We start from the raw sequence: 20,336 nt of genomic DNA, 5'->3' as shown, positions 1-20,336 counted from the left end.
CTCACTCAGATGCTGAATCTCTTTGTGGCCGTTATCATGGACAACTTTGAGTACCTGACCAGAGACTCGTCCATTCTGGGGCCGCATCACCTGGACGAGTATGTAAGGATATGGGCCGAGTACGACCCTGCCGCCTGGTGAGTAGCGCACACACACACCATCAGGAAAAATCGACATATAAACACACCCATTTAGAGACATACCAGCTGAGATCTAGACTATGACTTAGCTTGTGCACAGTTTCTCCTGATGAATGTGAAATAACCTGACTTTTTCCTTCCATCCCTAACCGGGGAAAGGACCGATGTTTGATCTCAACCGCAAAGCTGTCTAAAGATGCGGGGTCAAGGTCATGTGACGCTAAGAGTTAAAGGGGGGGCACTTAGAAGCGGATTTCTACTTTTCTGCCTTCATTTTCCACGCTGCGCAATTTGTTGAGATGAATGTCACCCTCTCCTCCTCCCTCTATGTGTGTAAGAGCATGTGAGGAAGGCATCTTACACCTCTTTTTCTCAGTGTAAATAAATGCTATTTCTTCTCCCTCCTTATCTTTCTTTATTTCCTTTTCCTCTCCCAATATTTATATTTCCTTTTCCTCTTTTTCTTCCTTCACTTTCTGTCTGTAATCTGTGACTTCCACCACCTAACCTCCCTTCCTTGTATTTTTCTTGCAGCGGGCGCATACATTATAAGGATATGTACAGTTTATTGCGAGTTATCTCCCCTCCCCTGGGCCTTGGCAAGAAATGCCCACATAGGGTGGCCTGCAAGGTTTGGACTAAACCCCTAAAGCACAAATTTAAACGCAACCTGCTCGCCTTTAAGAGACTGGAATGAATGTCGCTCTTTATCACTTTTAAAACTAATTATTTCCTCTTCAACTTTCATTTCATTTAGTTTGATTTGTTGAGGTTTGCATTCCTCCGTTGTTTTGACCTCATTGCACCATTGAATCACTTTCGGGGGGTGTTATGTTGTTTATGCATTCTGACTTGACAATGAGAATGTTTGAGACAATGCAGAAATGCACACACACACACACACACACACACACACTTGTACGCGCACACACACACACACACACACCGATAGCGGTGTGTGAAGCATGAGATGGTGCACTGTACTTGCTATTGTCTTCTGACTGAACGCTGGGAAAATCACACTGGTGTCCACTTTTGATTCAGTACCGTGTAAAACTAGAGTCAAGACTCCAGTCAGTCATTGTCTTTGATTTCTGCTTGCTGTCTAATTTTGCCTGGGCAGAAAATGGTTGAGCAGTGTGCATTGTTCTTGTTTGAGTTGAGGTTCGGGTGAGGGAGGCGGGGTTAGCACAGAGACGTACACAAAGAGGGCTTGGTCTCAGTTCCGTGTATTATGCTAGCGATCAGCCAAGGTTTGCAGCTGTGTGTCATCAAGGTTCAACACCGCAGGTTTTAACGGATTCATGTGGTGCTTTTAAACCTGGGCCCTTGTTAAACATCCGTCTGACTTTAAATCAGCCTGCCTCCTGCCCCTGCATCGGAATTTTCTAATCCTCAAAAAGCGGTCCAGGGTCTGGAGGGTCACTCGTTCCGAGCGTTTGTTCGGGTTGGAATGCCAGTTAGTTGTCGGTGTCCTTGAATGCACGGATGTTGTTAACTCAGGTCAGAGCTAAAATGCTAATGGATAGAATTGCTGCTGCTGTTGATGGTGTAGAAAAGACTCCCAGGAACAACTGAGCAGCAGCAGAGCGAGAGCGCTCCTCCAGGGCGTTTCTTCAACAGGAAGATGTCTGCTGTTCTCCCTTCCAGTTTGTCTCAGCATCGTTCCACAACCTTTTTCTTAAACTAACGATCAGGAGAAGGTTTGCGGAAAAAAACGTCACTTTTTGTGACAGAGATGATGAGTAGCTGCTGTTGTAGCATTCGCGTTGTTGACTGCACAGCACAAGAACATGGCGCCCAAGTTGAAAAACACCAGAATTATCCTTAAGTCATTAGGGTTAATTATTTTGCTAAAACAAATTCAACCAGCTGCAAATGTTTGTGTCTGCATGGCACATGTCTGAACCACTGTGAGTCCATCCACCAATTTTTACTGCTGCCACATGTACATTTTTAGCCTGATAATCAAAATGGTTTTGGTTTGTAGAACAAAAGTTCGGTCAGCTGTGTTCTGTTTGATAGAACCAGATCCAAAAACCATAAACGTTCCAATGTGACACATGTTGGCTTCAAGCATTCACTCAGTTAAATCAGTATTTAGGCCTGAGACCTCCTCCATGCCAGGAACACGCTCAGCAAAGCCGAGGGCAACGCAACCGCTGTTCCTCACGCAGTAAAATGAGATGAAGGGCCGAGCAGCCATGGCAGCGCTGCGTCCTGTGTACACCTACTTTCATATTCTTTCTCAGAAAACAGTAAGTCTGCACAAACTCCTCTTTTTATAGTTTTCGTGTACAAGCACAGTCCCAGATCACACTCCTTCATATGGACCACTTCTTCACAACCGACGACTGATCCCAGTGAAGGTGATGTGTGCAGGAAGATTCTGTAAGCTAAGACGTAGCAACTTCCTGTGTCACCTGTGGAGAAAGTAACAGGCCTAATGACTGTTAGCGGATGTAAGAACACGGCCAAACCTGCTCTGTTTGGGTCTCTGGTTGATGGGGGACGAAGGAAAGCAGCAGGGTGTGTGTGTGGTTTTGGGGCAGGGACTGTGGACATATAAAGGTCTTGTGTCCACCAAGTTTCTCCTCACCTGCCTCTACAGGTGCTCGTGGTGGACGCTCCAGACACCTGACAACTGTACCGAGGGGGCGCAGTTTCTTTGGTTTAGACCTGTGAGGCTGTTAAAGGGTCCGTTTACACAAACCACAGCAGAGCAAACGTTTTGTGACTGGTCGTATTTAGTCAAGGAGCTGCTGTCCTGAACTGCTCGGAGAAACCGGCACCAATGGAGCAGCCAAATCGTGCTGAGAACTGCACAACCGTCACGATCTGGTGCTAAAACACCTTGAAAAGGAATTGGGAGATGGCTTGAATGTAAAGGACCTTCCTTTATATGAAACTGTGATGAAGTGGAGCTCTCACATACCTTAAAACAAGTGAAGGTATGTGAGCGATGTGGAGGAGAGTCAACAGAAGAGGAGTCCTCTGATGAAGGAGAACCACAGACCCGGCACCTTGAAACAGCAGCCTGTTGGCCTCAGTATGGTTTGTTTGGATGTGACAATCAGACCTGTCTTTTGAGCTCCTGAATAGTTCTTAAAACACTTATTTGTGTGACTTCACCAACCCTGGCTGAGACTCTGTCTAATAGTTTTCCTTGCCGGAAGCTAAGACGCTGGGTTAAAATCTCCCGTTTAGTTTCAGTTGTTTACTCCGAAACGAAAAATAAAGACAAAATTAAACACATAAGCAGAGGACAACAATTCTTACAAAAGGAGATAATCGGCAGTTACAGCCTCTCCTCTCTCGAGTGCGTGGAGCAGTCATATCCTCTGCATCCAGCAGCGACGGGGTGGCGAGTCTTGCAGACATCCGAGGGTCGTTGGAGGAATCGCGCATCCACAGATGTTTTGGGGGCCAATTATCTCCCACACCACCTCTGAGGCTGTGTTGCTTTGTTAAACTGACCCTTTAACATAATGGAGGGCTCCCGGAAGTGTCTGAATGGGCAGGAGTGAGCGGGGCTCCTGGTGGACACGCAGCCTCAGTAACAGACTGCATTGACTTGTCATTGTTAGTCACTCCGACCTCTGCAACGGTGCTTTTCTTTGCCTGCTAGAAGCCCCGCTGCCAGTTCTATCCGAGCGGCGAAAGAGGGCAAAGACCAAAACCTCAAAAAGCCCAGATCCCCTTTTCACCTCGCATAGAACGGTTTCTCAACAACGACTAACTTAACTAAATGATAACACCTCCTCTTCCCCCAACCCTCCACTCCTCCCCAAACCTTTCTCCTGCACTCTCTTCCTCTCCTCTCTCCCCCCTCTACCAAACACCAGACTAGACCCCCTCCTCCTTCTCTCTCATTTTCTCTCACCACAGCAACCACATTTCCACAGCAATCAAAAAATAACCTCTGTGTATTTGTTTCCCCCTCTTCCTTTCCTTTGTCGTTTCTTTCTTTTTTCTCCTCATGTCTCCCCCACCCCAACACACCTCTGTGCCCCCCCCCGTCCTCCATCTCCCTAACCCTCATCATTTTTATTTCTTCCGTTTTCACGTCGTCCGTCTTCGTCTGTTCTGTCTGGGTGATTGTGTTTGTTGGCCGTTTGGATGCATTTTGTGCACGTGACGTGTGTGTGTGTGTGCGTGCGTGTGTGTGTGTGTGTGTGTGTGTGGCCACCCCAGCGGCCGGATCACTTACACAGACATGTATCAGATGCTAAGACACATGTGTCCGCCGCTAGGCCTCGGGAAGAGGTGTCCCGCCCGGGTCGCCTATAAGGTAGACTCGCCCCCCACCTTACCCCTCTCCCAACCACCACCCCACCTGCTCCTCTCCTTCCTGTCGTTCTTTTCTTCCCTCCCTTCCTATATCTCCGTCCTTACGCCTCCCCATCGCTGGGGAGATGAACCTCACCTCCCTCATCCTCTATCCCTTCCCTTTCCTCCTCCCCTCCTTCCCTCCCAGCAGTGTTTTCCTCATTGTCTGTTAGTGGTGGTTGTGGTGGTGGTGAGCGCTGTCTTCTCTTCTCTCTCTCCGACCGCGGGGATGGAGGGACGGGCTTTTGTCGTGCAGTGAAGTGATAGTGGAGTGATAGTCACTTCTCCTTTTTTAATTTCCTCTCGTCAGGCCGCAGGAGTAAGGGACCAGAGGAGACTTTGCCTGTCCTTCTGTAACCTGCACGGATGCATCAAACACACACACGCACACACGGACACACTCACACACACTCACAGTACCATCAGTTGTAGGAATCAGACACATAACTTACTCACACACGTAACTTGTACTTGACCTCCTGGACTTGCAAGATGGTTTTTTTAGCTCAGAATCACAGGATTTGCCTGCGATGCAGGTACAGAAGGACCGGCAAGGGGGTCTGTCTTCAGTCCCTGCCTCTCTTGTTCCTGCGGATGGCACTGTAGTGCTTACATACACATCACCACACACACACGCACACACACACACACACACACACACACTGTCCTCATAAAACATGGAGGAGAAGTTCTGGCCTTTTAACTTTTTCAGTCATTTTTTTGAAGATGATTTTTGTACCCAAAGGAGGTCTGGAGTCTGTGTCTCTCAGACCAGAAGGGTAGAGATTTGGGTCATGCATTTCAGCTCTCGCCGTGTCCTGTTCATTCTCCCTCCCTCCTTCCCTCCCTCTCTCTCTCTCCCTCTCCACCCACTTCAGCACTCCAATTCTGTCTGTCCTCTCTTACTCACATCCAGATTTACTGAAATATGACGTCATACTTTAGCTAAAGTACAGAGGAAGTTAGGCTCATCAAGCTGGAGATTAAAATGATCCTTTTTCTAACTGTCACAGCAGCAAAGATGAGTGTGCTGTTGCAGTTATTGTGTCCAATATTGAGAGACGATAAACAGTGTGGTGAGTGCACTCGCAAGGACATCCAGAGAACAGGCTTCAGCAGGCGTCAAAGAAACAACAAAACCAACATGTGAGCAGGACTGCGGTCAGAGGAACAGGGTTTCCTGAAGGAGACCAAGACCTGATTCTTCTTGTGCAGTTGTGTAGTCGCTCAGGCCGCTCAGTCCCGCTGCACTTGAAGAGCATAAGGACAACACAACCTGCATGAGGATGTGCTGCGACCTGCATGTTGCTGTTGATAGATTTATATATTTTATATTTATATCTAACCTCCTCACCAGGAGCGGTTATGGGTTCCTGCTCTGGAGTAGCCAGGGATCAAACCAGGGACTTTCCAATTACGGGACGGCCATTTAACTTCCTGTTTTATTGGAATAAAAAAAAAATTATTTTATAAAGAATGGAATAGAATATGACGTATATTCTGTGGTGGATATTTGTGTCGTCATTAGAGGTGCAATGAAACGTCAACCTGTATCAGTAAATTGACCCAAAAAGCAATGGTGCCAATATCAGTTATGTGAAATCTGAACATTGATCCATTAAGGTTTGCCTTTATTTTGAAATTCCCATCGCATATCCACTTTAATAGTCCCACAGCGGCCCAGGCGGCTTTATTTGATTTTTTTTGAAGAGAATAAATATTGGCAGACTTTAACGTACGGTTGCTCACAGATCAAGAGCGAAAGCTAAACATAGGACTTTTTTTAAAGTATTTTACCACAAAACAACAATTCTAACGAAAGACTCTCGACTGTGCTGAGTCTTTGTAAATCTGGATGAACCCCTCCATCACTTTGGTCTCTCTCATTTTGAAACTCCTCTCCTGTGTCTTCTATTGTACTTCTTGCTTTTTCGCCTTCAGGACATTTTCTGTCTCTGCCCTTCGTCTGTCCCTCTTCCTCTCCGTCCACGTGTCTGTCAGCAGCCATCTTCATACCCTGGTTGTATGCCTCTGTCCATCTGCTCTGTCTCTGTCCGCCCTGGTTTTTCTCTTCTTCTTCTTCTTCTTTCTCTCCAGTATGTCAGTTTGTCTTGGCAGTGGCCCCATCACATACTTCAGCCATCCAAGACTTTCAGGATTCATTGATAAAATTAACAGAAGTCCATTCTAGAAACTTTTGGAATCAGAAAGTGCTTGTGGTGTGTTGACAGAAGAGAGAAGGGAAGGTTACACATCTTGAACCGTTTGGTTTCTTGTCAAGGAAAACTCCATCTTCCCTTTCGGGGACGTTGGGCCTCCCTCTGGTCTAAAAGCATAGTTTGATATCTTCATCGCTCTCCCACACTGCCTTTTGAACTCGACCTCTTCCCAGTGAACTGATGTCAGTGTCGTTTTTTTAGTCTCGTCCTTTTCTCTCGTCTTGTTCTGTAATTTTCAGCCCTTTTAATCTTTCCTCTCACCTTTCTACACAACACACACACACACACACACACACACACACTTCCTCTCTCTGTTTCTTCCCATTGAACCACTTCCTCTTGGCTTTACTCTTTCGATGTTTTCACCATCTTCCTCCTACTCCTCATTCTCGCCTTCCCCCTTTTTTATCTGTAACCACATCTCATGACCAAGCTTGGAGTCTCTTAGTTTAACTAACTGCTGTCCCTACCACGTGTCCCCTCTGGCAGACCCCCTTCCTGTCACCTACAAAGTCTGGTTGGTCCAAAACCTAAAAAAAAACAACAACACAAAGAACATCAATCATCTCTTTTTGACCTCGATGGTTTTTTTTCTTCTTTCAGGGAATAACACAATTCTAACCCTTTCTAACTCTGACACCACCTAAGACACTGCACCCGTTTGGCATTGAGAGAGATCTTGACTTAAGATGACGTAAAACCTTCTCTGTCCAATTGGATTTTGATTAAGGGAACAATGACTTAAAAAAAAACCGCAGAGCGAACAAATAGAGAAAACGAATCAATCTGTCAATCAGTAGGATCAATCCTGTTGGATTGAGGATACTCTCTTTGCGCGGATGCACGGCTGCTTGTATTGTGACAGTGGGTTTTGAGGGCAGTTGGGGGAGGGCTGGGCTGGGTAGGCTCGACGAGTTGGGTTTAGATAGCCGAGTGAAGGAAAGCTGCATGCTGTTTGTGTCAAAGTTTGAGGGATTTTTCTAGGGGGGTGTTGTGTGGTGTTGCATGCGATCCTTGCACTCTCTGTCGCATGGCTACGGGCGACATCGAGGCTGCCTGCTGCCTGCTGAGCGCTGTGGATGTTGGTCGATGCCCTCCGCCTGCCGCACACTTGGGCATGCCCAACACTCGCACACACTCAGGAACACAAGCATGTGAACAAACCCTCCGCCATCGTACTACTGTGCTTGCCATTGTGAGTGCCCAACGCTCATGTTCGTAGGTAAATCCGATGGATGCTAGCCGGTGCGGATAGGAACAGCAAGCGGCCTCAACTGGCCCAGCTTGTTTTGTTCTATCCATGGGTTTCTCCATTGGTTTTACCTGGTATAGACATGTACAGACAGGGAACCTCCCTACTGGTAGAGGGAGCTCTATAGATCGTGCCTCAGTTAGATAAACCAACAGCTGTCTCCTGTAAAACAGCAGAATTCCACCAGTGATACTGTTCTTGTTCTCCGGTCAATCTAGTTTGTCTCCAGAGGACTTCAATTAAGTGCTCTTAATTGCAGTCCGTGCAAATAATTGTGTGTAAGTGGGCAGGGAGGGATGCTGGGATGGGAGGGTGGTTTGTGTATGTGTACTGTTATATATACTTAGTTATATGTGTGTAACAACATAGATGTGTGAATGCGCCACTGCATTCACACATTTAGGGAACATGGGCACAGGTTGGGTCGGAAGCCGGTTTGGCTCCGATTGTTCTTCCTTGTGGTTCTCGGCTCTCACAGTTGCTTAGCAGCAGATGGCCCTCACTGGATAGCTGTGCTGTCTCACAGAGTATCACTGGGAAATCAGGAGACGCAGGTCCGCCTATTCAATTTCCTGTCTTCATGCAAATGATCTTGCATTTGCCAGCGCACACACGGGTCACGACTCTCTCGGACTCCTAGCACAGTGATGCCACGCACCAGGGTAAACGTGTGTATTTCATACAGTTATACAGCCCCTTTCCATTCCTCAAACAAACTCCAATCCGTCTTAAAAAGTCTAACGGATAGCTGGGAAGTCCAACCGGAATTGGCTGTTGTCTATGGAGCTCTCTCAACCCCACCCCTAACCCCTCACCCCTCCCCTCCCTGGAGGTTCAGGCACGCCAACCCTTAACAAGGACACGCCCCTGTCTCATCCTCTCATCCTGACTGGTTCTCCACAGAGGCTGCTGCGCATGGATCTGCCGGTTGCCGACGACAACACGGTGCATTTTAACTCGACCCTCATGGCTCTGATCAGGACGGCACTGGACATAAAGATTGCCAAGGGTACGGCCCGACAGTTCTACCATGCCTTCATCTGTTCAGTGTTCCTGGATGATTGTCATCAGCTTCTCTCTCTCAACATGAGTACTTCAGAATATTGTTGCAGTGTGACCGAATCGACCGTTTCTGACACTAACAGAATACTTTTATTTTTTGGGTGAATGTGAATGAATGACTGAATATATTTCTTTGGGGGTTTTGTGCCATTATGCCTTCCTTTGTGCTGTGCGCCTTTGTTTCATTGTGTTTTTACGTGTGGGATGTGTGGACCCTGCATGTGTGCCCTCTGTCTGCACGAACCTTTGATATGTGTGTGGACCCTCTGGGCTGCGGCGCCGCCCAGGTGGTGCCGACAAGCACCAAATGGATGCTGAGCTGAGAAAGGAGATGATGGCGATTTGGCCGAACCTGTCGCAGAAGACTCTGGACCTGCTGGTCACACCGCACAAGGGTAAGTTCCAGGGAAAGAGCGTGTTTTGGTGTGTGTGTGTGTGTGTCCAATCACCAACTCACCAAGAGGACAGCTTCTACCAGTCAGTGTCATTCACTGCTTTGCATCTCCTGATCAGGCTCCTACAACACCAACACACGTGCACATGACACACCTGCACTCTCACGCACCGGCACCTGATTGTAGAGCGTTTTCTCAAGACTGCACATGGAATTGAAATCAGTTTGGATTCATATGATTAAGAGAACCGAAAAGCCATCAAAAGTCAAAATGGCCCTGCACTTCCATCACGATGTATGTCAAAAACTAAGCTTGATGTTTGCAAGCAGTATCTTTACACAAGTACTGCACACACGTGTACACACACACGTACATGTATAGCTGATGACGACAGGACTCATGCGGTAGCAGACACACGAGCGCGCCACCATCAGTGGTCCTGGTATCAGGGGGTGCCAACTATAGAAGATCCTCTATAGAAGTCTTTTCACTACAGGAAGATTTCAGCAGGAAGTAAATCAGAAACATGAACTCTTGCTCGTCAGTGACAGAGAACCTTAAACTCTTGTGATGAATCTGTTGTGCCTCAGAAAAATCAAATGATTTAATTGCTAGTGTTATGATGCATGCGGAGAACCAGCCAGGTGGCTGCATGAGCATCAGTGAGGTAGAAGACATGTGTGTTCATGTCTTATTGCCCTGTAAGGTGATCCAAGAATAAGATCTGTCTCATCAGGTCTTATTCTATATTCACATGGACCTGAATGCTGCAGGACCTGTCGCCACCCCACTCAGAAAAGAGAGAGATTCATCTACTGGAACAACAAAAACAGAGCTCAGTATTTTTCTGATTTTTAGGCGTTTGTGTGTGTTCATCCAAACTCTGGGGATACGTGTCTGGAGTTTTTGGAAAAAAATGAGCTCCTGTTTTCCATTAAATGATTGAGGTGTCCATTTGTTTCTGAGTGAAGTGGCGACCTGGTCCTCAGCCTGAGTATGAGGGTCAAATATGAACTATACTTGAGTGTAGATGAGGATGAATGCATCAGAGAATATGGGATTTTTGAAAGGCGCAGTCCAGCATCTGCCTGTGAAAAGACTAATGGCTTTTTTGTGATAATAATTGTCAAGTGTTGTGAAAACTTATTTGTCCGTTGCACCGGAGTTTGAGTTCAGCTCTGTTTCTGCTGCTGATGTCACAAGAACCGACGCCTCTGTAAACCAAAGGGTAACAAGGGTAGGATCGGTGCGGCAGCTCCTGGACAAACGGCGAGGCAGCAGCTTTGTTGTCCTTGAGGTGAATCGTAGATTTTCCTGCCACATGTAAAGAGGCAGTGCTCATGAAACCTGCGGCCTCGCTGCGATGAGTGGGCGTTGGGAGAGGCTGTTGGCGAATGTGAAAGACCCACGGTGGCAGCGTGTCACACCAGGAGGGAAGTGTGACGATGGGCAAAAAGAGAAATGCAAACGTTCAGCTTTGGTTTGTCTGGTTTGTGGCATGAAACAGAACTGTCCCAACCACTGGTGTAACCTGCATGTCAGTGGGAATCTCTGTGACTTCTGTGAATTCCAGTCTGTGTGTCTTGTCCCCCACTCCCATCCCCCCACGGCTCAGGGTCCCATCTCACTCTGGTCTAATCTTGCAGGGTAACTTGTCATTTTCTCAGCAGCCACAGACTTGACGGTGGGCAAAATCTACGCTGCCATGATGATCATGGAGTACTACCGGCAGAGCAAGACGAAAAAGCTGCAGGCGCTGCGTGAGGAACAGGTAGACTTCATCCCAGCGATATTCCCCGAACCCGGAAAAGACCATATTTCCTTTCCCTGTTCTCTTCTTCCTCATTCTGGCCCACTATGTGAAGCCACTTTCACCAGCCTTTCAACTGAACTGTGCATTTAATCTCCCAAAAGTGCATTTAAAAGCATCAAAAACAAGTTTTATCAATTTAATCCAATTATGGACTCCAAGCTGTTCCCTCTCCCCCAGGTTTGATTTCAATGAAGCCATCGCCCTCTCCCCAAACCTTCCCTCCCTCTCCCCCAATACTTTACCCTCTATTAGCATGCTAACTTTCTCTGCATCCTTTTCTTAGCACCTTGATGCTCACTTGGCTTGCTGACAGTGACAGAGCAGTTTTACTTTCTCCAGCTCGCTCAGTTTTCCTCATCTCTTCACCATGTGCTCTTTGACCATGGTGAAGAGAACTTGGGTTTTTTTAAGGTCTGCAAAAATCACAAATGTATTTTTTTGTTTGTTGACGATGTTCTGAACAACATTGATGATACCACATGGCCTTACCCTCACTCCCTGTCAGTGCTCTTGCCCTCCTGTTGATGAATGCCTCTGAGATGCACTCGCTCCCGCTGTCTCTGTGTCATCCGTCCACAAAACTCTCCTCTCACTAAATTCTCTCCCAGATGTCCGCTAGCAACAAGGTAATCCCTGCGGATTCAAAGCTTCATCCTGGTTGACTTCTCACTCAAAATCTGAAAAGAGGATTTTTATTTTGTAGTTGAGGGACACATTGGTGAGTGGAGAGTATGTTTATCTTTGGGACAGTACACCCCTCTAAATACGGCACGTGTTGGTATGTTCCTGAATGCACCTGTCCATTTGACTGAGTGGACAGGTGCATACAGGCTCACTCAACATCAGCTGTTCCCAGGAACGTTAAACTGTCTGTGGGGCAGATGTACGCACCTTTGAGCGGCGTAGTGCAGATGACCCGAGCGGTCCAGAGAGGATGCAGACTTGTCTGCTCAGTGCTGCAGTCTACGCCAGTACCACACCAGTACCACACCAGTACCACACCAGTACCAATGTCAGGATAACATTGATGCATACCGCTGGAACCTAGTTTACCGGACCACAGCTGGAAGCATAAAAGGCGATTATTTCATTCGTCCACCACGTTCTGTGCAACAACGATACTCTGAGCTAGCTAGCAAGTAGTCGCAGATGAGGAGGATTGGAATCATCCAGTAAGGCAGCTCTGCTCCGTGTGGTGAAACAGTTTAAAAGATATACAGTGGAAATTAGCATGTAGACAAATTTCCCACATAGAAGGTAGTCCTGCCCCCCCCAGAGGTTATTCTGCAAGGCTACCGTCCATCAGCCCTATCATTGGCTTTGTTAAGAATCTCCTCCCATGTTTTTGCATGAAATTCCAACTTTTCCTTCAACCCTCGCATGAAGGTGCAGGAATGAGCGGGAAGAGCGCAGCATCTCACTGTGGCTTCAGCCATGCACGGTCTGTTTGTAGGCATAGAGCGCAACAAAATTACACCAAAAACAGATGCGGGCGTGTTCGTACATCTGCCCCTGTGTGTCTGCCCATGTGTGGAGTGCAAAATCCCATCTCACCTCTCCATTTCAAATGTTGTCCTCGCTCTAGAGTTCTGCAGGGATGATGTCGTTTTGTAGGCCGACCTAGAACTTGGCATCTTCCTGCATCCCTTTAATCAAAAGTCAATGTGATTGTTAACACTGGATCGTAGCTTTGAGACCAATAACCCCTCATGAGATTAACACAAATGAATCTCCTCAAATTAAAATCACTCAGAATTTCTGAAGCAGAAATGTGATTGTTAGTACAGCCTTGAAGGAGCCACATCTTAGCCTCCGCGTCACCTTAACGAGCTTCGCGCTTCTTCCCTTTATGTTGAGATGACGTTTGTAGTCTTGTTTTCCACTTCTTAGCAGACGTTGTTTTTAAGATAGATAACTGCACAATCAACATATTTACTGACAGGTTTTATTCCACACTAGGAAACATTAAAGTATCTTAGCTGGCGTGAACTTCCGACCCACACAACCCCGTCCTCGTTTAGAGCCGGATGTTGCTAACGTTCGTCTGGCTCTCAGGACTCATCCCTACACTTCTCTACTGTCTCCCTCCCACCGTAAAGGAAAATCCACCCCAACACCACAGTGAAGACACTTTGCTGTTGGATGACGATCGGTCATCGACAATTCCAAGCTTCTACGTTAGAATCAAAGCCACTGTTGTCATTGGGCCTGTGGCTCCTGACCTCTGAGCTTAATTTGACTGATAAACTTACAACTGAAGAACGATCAAGAATGATCTAATCAGAGAGCGATTGTGAACCCTCTTGGCTCAAACACTCCCCATGGGGGACGCTGCAGGTGAGTTAGCTCCTGAGGCTGGATATGTCCCTCCAGTCCTCCTCCTTGTGCTTTTGTCTCTCATCCTTCTCCTGCTTCTCCCTCCTGCTGCCACCTTTTTTCCATCCGGTCAAGTGATTGATGTGTCAGTTGTGATTCCTGTCTGTCTGCTGTCGTCTGCCTCCCTACAGTCTCCAGCCTGTAGTCCCTCCTTTCTGTCTTCTGTGTCGTCCCTGTCATTCTGACGCTCTCCCTTTATTCCTCCAGGAAGAGGTGGGACCTTGACTTATCAAGCGCTCCCGATTTGGTCAATCCAGGTTGATTGTCACCAAGTTGCTTGTGTGTCTGACTGCTGTGGTGGTTGGTGGAGTGTTGAGTGGAGGTTACGGTGACCAGTGGCTCTGTATGTCAGGAGTTGATCCTGAGAGCGTTGATTCATGCGCCTGACCTGCATCGTTAGGCCGTCAATCTATATTAGTCGCATTGAAGTTGGAAGTAAGCATCGCTGTATCAAATCCCCAAACGACCCGTACACTAGGGCTGGAATCTCCCAGTCGACCGGTCGATTTACTAGTCGATACGTTCTGGCTCCACCAAAATTCTGATTGGTCGATTTTTTGCCACGTTAATTTCATCAGGAGCAAAGTACCGAAAGCACCCCTGTTTCACAGATAACAATCTATCTTTGAACACCCCCATGTTTTTGCTATTTTGGAATCGCCCGACCCGCTAGAGACAGACTGACTGAAGAGGACTAGAAGGCCAGCGTCTGGTGGTTTGATGAATGTCTGTTTAATGATGACGGTTTCAGTCCAAGTCAGTCCTCGTCCACCGCGTCAAAGACGTCTGCAGCGTGGCAGCATTTCATGAAAACAGATCATGGAAAAAAAGTCGAACGCAAAGTTTGCCAGCGCCAGTTTTCATGTCACAGCTCCACTACAAACACGGCGTGTCCCCTAGAAACGGTGAGCTAACGTGTCCACCTCAGGTTGTCCCGTCAGTTTTGAGTACATGAACACATCAGAATTGACATTTCAATGTTTTAGTTCAATAATTGTTTTGTTTTAATTGTAAAAATTCTTACAGTGGACTTGCCTTTTGTGTTTGAGAGTAAAGTTTTAGGTTAAAAGTCTATTTATGTCTGAGCCGCGATGCTGAGCTCCTGTGTTCAGTCTGGCTCTGTCAGGACCAACGATGGCGTCGCTCAGTTGTTCTAACCTGACAGAAACAATCGTCTCAATGTTCCTCAGCAGGTTTGTGCTGGTAGTTGACAGTAGAGTTTTCATGTGTAAAATTAGTCGATTATTAGTCCAAATGTGAGGGCTTCAGTGGACTGAGAATTTCTTTGGCCCTACCGTACACACAGATATTCATCAGCTCCATTTAGCGTGGAAACACTAAATGGAGCTGAATGCTACAATTTGCAGCCCTGATCCACGCACGCCGTCGTTGGTCCTGCTTCCAAGCTGTACATGACGCTTTTTGGCTCCGCCAGTAACTTCAGCGACTTTTCATCATCTCACCCACAAATTTCAAGCCGTCTCCAGTTTCTGACCACGATCCATCCGTACTCCTTTAGCATGCAGCTTCTAGCGTCCAGGCAGATGCAACACGGGAAGTAGCCACCATTAACTGTCGTCAACAAGCCACTCCTGGGAAAATTACTCAAAAATCCTGAAGGATCCCCGCAAACTGCCAGTGGATGATTTTTGAGTAAAATGTCTCTCTGAGGAAGTATTTCATGTGAATGTGATGTCGTGGGAGACCTGTGATTTACGAGCTGTGTCAGCTCTGATGCCTAAGGTGGAGGTTCCTCTCTGACGAAGATCTGACATCAGCCTTCCCTCTCTGGATGTCTGACACTAAGACTTCTATTGTCACGATTGCTTTACTCTACATTCAAAAACTGGTTCAGAGTGGTTTGCAGATCCCAGATCAGTAGTCTGACAGGGAACTTTACCTTAGCTACCCACAGCCATGTGCTTGCCGATGGCGCCCCCGTGTGGGTGCATGCTGCGAGTGCATCCTGTGTTTGTGTCCTGTGTCTGCCCCCCTGAGTGTACCTGATGCCAGCCTGCAGGCCATGTCATGTATCTCACACAGAACCGAACGCCATTAATGTTTCAGCGCATGGAGCCGCCCTCTGAGGGAGGGGGCCCAGACAGCCAGGGGGGGCAGGGCCTGAATGGCCTCCCCAGCACCCAGCCGGACAATATCAACAGCATGTAAGTAGATCTTCAGTCAGCAGCACATGAAATGATAACAGTGATAACAATAATAACCTTACAAAGTGGGAGTACTTGAGGTCGCACCACAGCTGAACTTTGCCACCATGTGAAGTGGCTCTGCCCCCTCCCTAAAACCGCCACGCTTGCAGTGAAAGTGGGTTTTAACAGAGCAGTTTGAGCAGTACTGCAGCAGCCTGACGAAGGCCCTCAGACCAACACCTCACTGCTCTCCAACTCCTGTTCTACTGCAAGTGTGACAGCGTTGGGGAGTTCTCCCCACCTGAAGTTTAGCCTGCGAAAGCTGCGTTTTTGCACCTTGTTTTCTGCTGAAAAAGAGGAAAACCTCCACAATAAGAAGCCGTCACTTTCAACGCCTGGAGACATGAGCGGCGTTCGATATGTACAATTGAAAAAGAGAAGAAGCACGATGATAGAAGCTGTTGTTAACTGAGTGTTGATTGGTGACCTTGAAGGCTCGTCTTGAGCCGTAATCCCTCTGACTCGTGTTTGTGTGGGTGCCAGACCTCCCGATGGCGGCATGACTGAGAGCCAGTCATGGGTGACAGCCAAAGCCCAGGAAATGTTCCAAAAGACGGGTAATTGGAGTCCAGACAGACCCTACCCCGATGATCTCCACGACAACCGGCACAACCCTCAGGTATGATGAGCAGAAGCACACGTTGCTGCCTTGGTAGCGAATCAAGCCTGACTAACCACCGTGCTGCTTGTACGAGGGCAGCGGTGACTGGAGGGGTGTAGAACCGCGCTTCAGCTGTAGACCCTTGCGCTGGAGTGTTGTAGTGACAATATCAGAGTTGCACACTGCACGATAATTGGGAAGAAAATCCAAGACCATATTTGGAGACAAATACGAGCAACTTTTGTAAAGCGAGTGAATGACTGCACTGAGGCAAGCGTCCAACTCTGGATGGGCCTTTAAGGGCTGATTAGACTTCCTGAACCAGGGGTTTTGTGCGTTTAAGTTGTTTTAATGACAATAATCCAGCACCAGCTCGTCACGATGACACCGTTGTCTTGTCTCAATCTGAAGCCTTGCAGGTGGATTTGTCTGTGAGGCCTTTTTCTTTGATCAGGTGTTCTTCTTCTCTATCTGTTCTTCTCTTTGTTCCTCACTCTGCTCCATGTCTCCCATCATCTTTTATTTTTTGGGTCTTTTTTATTCTCCTCAAGTCAGTGACTGGAGGTTGGGAGAGGTTATGCGTAGAGCACCTTGTTCTCCCTCTGCACTGTACTTTGGCTCCTCACTTGGGACGTTCCCGCAGCCCTCAGGTGTCCAGTCGAAGGACGAGTGTGTCGGAGGTGTGTGGATGTGGAAGGAGGAGCTGTTATTTTTCTGGCAGCATCGTGTCCACAGCGGCTCAGAGCAGGATTAGAAGGGAGGCTCCGCATTTATGCCTGATATTAGAAGCAAGGCCAAAAATGAGAGGAAACGTAAACCTTGATGAATTATCATCTCTGTTAGCCCCACCCTCTCCCCTCAGTGGACAGCGGTCACGCCACCTCTCGTTGTCTTTTACAGACGGTAGAGATGAGGGAGATGGGGCGGGACGGGTACTCCGACACTGAGCCCTGTCACCCAATGGAAGGGCATGGGCGGACTCTCTCCATGCCCCGCCTCTCGGCAGACAACCAAGTGAGCACCTTCATCCCACTGCCATCATCATCATCATCAGCACCGTCATCACTGTCCATTGTTCTTATTATGTTATATTAACCTGTTTGCAGTGAGGCAGGGGAAGTGAATTTAAAAAGTCTCTCCAAGCATCTTAAACGATTCTGAATCAACTGAAACCTCTTGTGAAAAGCCAGAAGCTACATTTTCAGATTTGTTCCAGGTTCCAGCATATCTGGGGTTGTTTGGTGGACATACTTTCTAAAAATACATCACCTTTGTGGAAGCCCTTATCTGTATCTCCCTGTACTTAATTTCAATCTCTATTCTGTACAAATGCTCACGCAGCATTTGTATGAGACTTCAGTAAATTCACCTCCATCTGTCTGTTCTCTCCGTTCGTCTTCTATTTGACCTTCCCACCATCCCTCCACCGCCTCCCCGCTCACGCTCCCCTCCAGCTGCCGCTTCGCTCAAACACAGCACCTCTCCTCGCGCTAAAGCGTAGCTGCATGCAGCATCAGAGCAGAGAGTAAACTGGGTCTGAAGCTGGATTCCATATATACATATATCTATATATCTATCTAAATATATACATGTATGTATGCATGTAAACACAAATAGATATAAGAGGGACCTACATGTAGAGACACTCTGTCCTGTCCCCCGATCCCTGATCCATTCCATTGATCCTTGGTGTGTCTGCCCTGTGTCAACTGCAGCCAGAGTGAATGTCCCTCCTGCAGCTCAGTTACAGCTGAGCTCACACAAGCACACACTCATGCGAAGTGTGTGAGGCCATTTGACTCCTCCAGCCTGTTAGTAACCCCTGAACCTTCGTTCTACCTTCCCCGTCAGCCGATGTATCTTTGACTAATGTTGGATTCAGAAGGTAAGTCCTTCAGTGGGCGGAGCTACCACACTGTCAGTGATGAGGACGGTAGTTTGGAGGGCAGCTGTTTCTAGGGTCATTCTCTGCATGTTTAATCCATCTTTTACCGAAACAATGATGATACATTCCTCCTATCTACACTTGGAAGTTATGTAGAAAATATAAGTGTTACCAGCAGGTTTGCTTCACCAGTAAACACACACGCGTTAATAAATGAGCTTCTAACTATGGTAGATCATCTTGTGAAGGTTTTAGGGTTCAGAGGGTTAAAGGCAAAATATACATTCAAGAAATTCTAAAAAAAATAAAGCTTCAAAATGCAAATCCAGAACGGATTCACAGCCGTGAACGTCTCTCTCTCTCTCTCTCTACCTCCCTCTCTACCTCCCCGGGGGTTGTCGCTCTACACTTCCATCATTGATGAGCTTCAACACCCCCCCCATGTTGGTGATTACTGAGGTGGTGTTGTTCACGGGTCTGGCTGCAGTTGCACACACACACACACACACACACACACACACACACACACACACACACACACACACACACACACACACACCTATATATTCTCCATGATCATTTCCATCCACTCACCTTGCTCTCACTGTGGTGTGCTGGTTCCTCATGGTGGTGTGTATGAGTCCATCCATACAGGCGAGAAGAAGAGGTGTGGCTGACACTTCTGGTCATGTTTGGATTTTAATTTCTAATATTGGAGGTTTGGAGTGTAAATTTTGTCGGCTGGCAGTCAGCAGCCACTGTCCAATGTTGTCAGCTATCATTTAGAGTGATAATCAATAGTCCAGTGAGCTCTTGCCCTCCTCAAGGAACATTTGCTAATTTTGTGTGTTTCCGGTGTTGATGGTAAATGGTGAAGGATTCGTCCTTCAGTCCTGGCAAAGACGCCAGTTGATCTTCTGATGTTGTATAGTCACATAGTGCAGTAACGTGGTAGTGCAGTAACGTGGTAGTGCAGTTACGTGGTAGTGCAGTTACGTGGTAGTGCAGTAGCATGGTAGTGCAGTAGCATGGTAGTGCAGTAACGTGGTAGTGCAGTAACGTGGTAGTGCAGTAACGTGGTAGTGCAGTTACGTGGTAGTGCAGTTACGTGGTAGTGCAGTAACGTGGTAGTGCAGTAACGTGGTTGTGCAGTAGCGTGGTAGTGCAGTAACGTGGTAGTGCAGTAGCGTGGTAGTGCAGTAACGTGGTAGTGCAGTAGCATGGTAGTGCAGTTACGTGGTAGTGCAGTTACGTGGTTGTGCAGTTACGTGGTAGTGCAGTAACGTGGTAGTGCAGTAGCGTGGTAGTGCAGTAACGTGGTAGTGCAGTAGCGTGGTTGTGCAGTAGCGTGGTAGTGCAGTAGCGTGGTAGTGCAGTAACGTAGTACTGCAATAATGTGGTAGTGCAGTAGCGTGGTAGTGCAGTAACGTGGTAGTGCAGTAGCGTGGTTGTGCAGTAGCGTGGTAGTGCAGTAGCGTGGTAGTGCAGTAACGTAGTATTGCAGTAGCGTGGTAGTGCAGTAACGTTGTAGTGCAGTAGCGTGGTAGTGCAGTAGCATAGTACTGCAATAACGTGGTAGTGCAGTAGCATAGTACTGCAATAACGTGGTAGTGCAGTAACGTAGTACTGCAATAATGTGGTATTCTCCTCTTGCTGATGCTCCAAACCAGTGCTTCCTTCTTCTCTTGGGGTGAGTGAACATCCTGATGATGATTCCAGAGGATCTGGTGGATTCCAGAGCCGTCATGGCGGCTGACGGAACCCTGCAGGTTTCATTTTCAGTTCCTCCACTGAAGATGTTGGAGGTTTGAGTCCTGGAACAAACCAAGCGGTCAACAGCAGAATCACCACGAAGCAGGTGACTCGGTTCACGAGGCCGATGGACCATCGACTCCTGGATGGAGAATATGGCTGCAAACGTTTGCACCGGCCTCCATTTCCCATGAACACCGATGAGACGCACTCACAAACGTTGCTCTTCTGCAGCTGTCCGCAGTCGTTGGACATGACGACAGTCGTTATGTTGTCATTACAAGTCGAATTTGCTGGAATACGGT

The 20,336-nt window shown here is 47.5% G+C and overlaps 1 protein-coding gene across 1 annotated transcript in view; it reads left to right on the top strand.

Moving 5' to 3' along the window:
• Nucleotides 1-20,336, top strand: part of cacna1ab (calcium channel, voltage-dependent, P/Q type, alpha 1A subunit, b) — a 138,113-nt gene that overhangs the window by 103,110 nt on the left and 14,667 nt on the right. Inside the window, exons 39-46 of the mRNA XM_086212337.1 lie at nucleotides 10-137; nucleotides 675-771; nucleotides 8,844-8,949; nucleotides 9,290-9,397; nucleotides 11,065-11,168; nucleotides 15,600-15,751; nucleotides 16,277-16,412; nucleotides 17,295-17,408. Coding sequence (XP_086068463.1) covers nucleotides 10-137; nucleotides 675-771; nucleotides 8,844-8,949; nucleotides 9,290-9,397; nucleotides 11,065-11,168; nucleotides 15,600-15,751; nucleotides 16,277-16,412; nucleotides 17,295-17,408 — 945 coding nt within the window. The remainder of the gene's footprint in view (nucleotides 1-9; nucleotides 138-674; nucleotides 772-8,843; nucleotides 8,950-9,289; nucleotides 9,398-11,064; nucleotides 11,169-15,599; nucleotides 15,752-16,276; nucleotides 16,413-17,294; nucleotides 17,409-20,336) is intronic.

This window comes from Aulostomus chinensis, chromosome 8 (genome assembly GCF_037954235.1).
Source record: "Aulostomus chinensis isolate RoL2024-O1b breed Wild chromosome 8, RoL_Achi_v1.0, whole genome shotgun sequence".
Lineage (NCBI taxonomy): Eukaryota > Metazoa > Chordata > Actinopteri > Syngnathiformes > Aulostomidae > Aulostomus > Aulostomus chinensis.
Note: the sequence above shows the minus strand (reverse complement) of the source record. Positions and strands in the feature narration are given on the sequence as shown.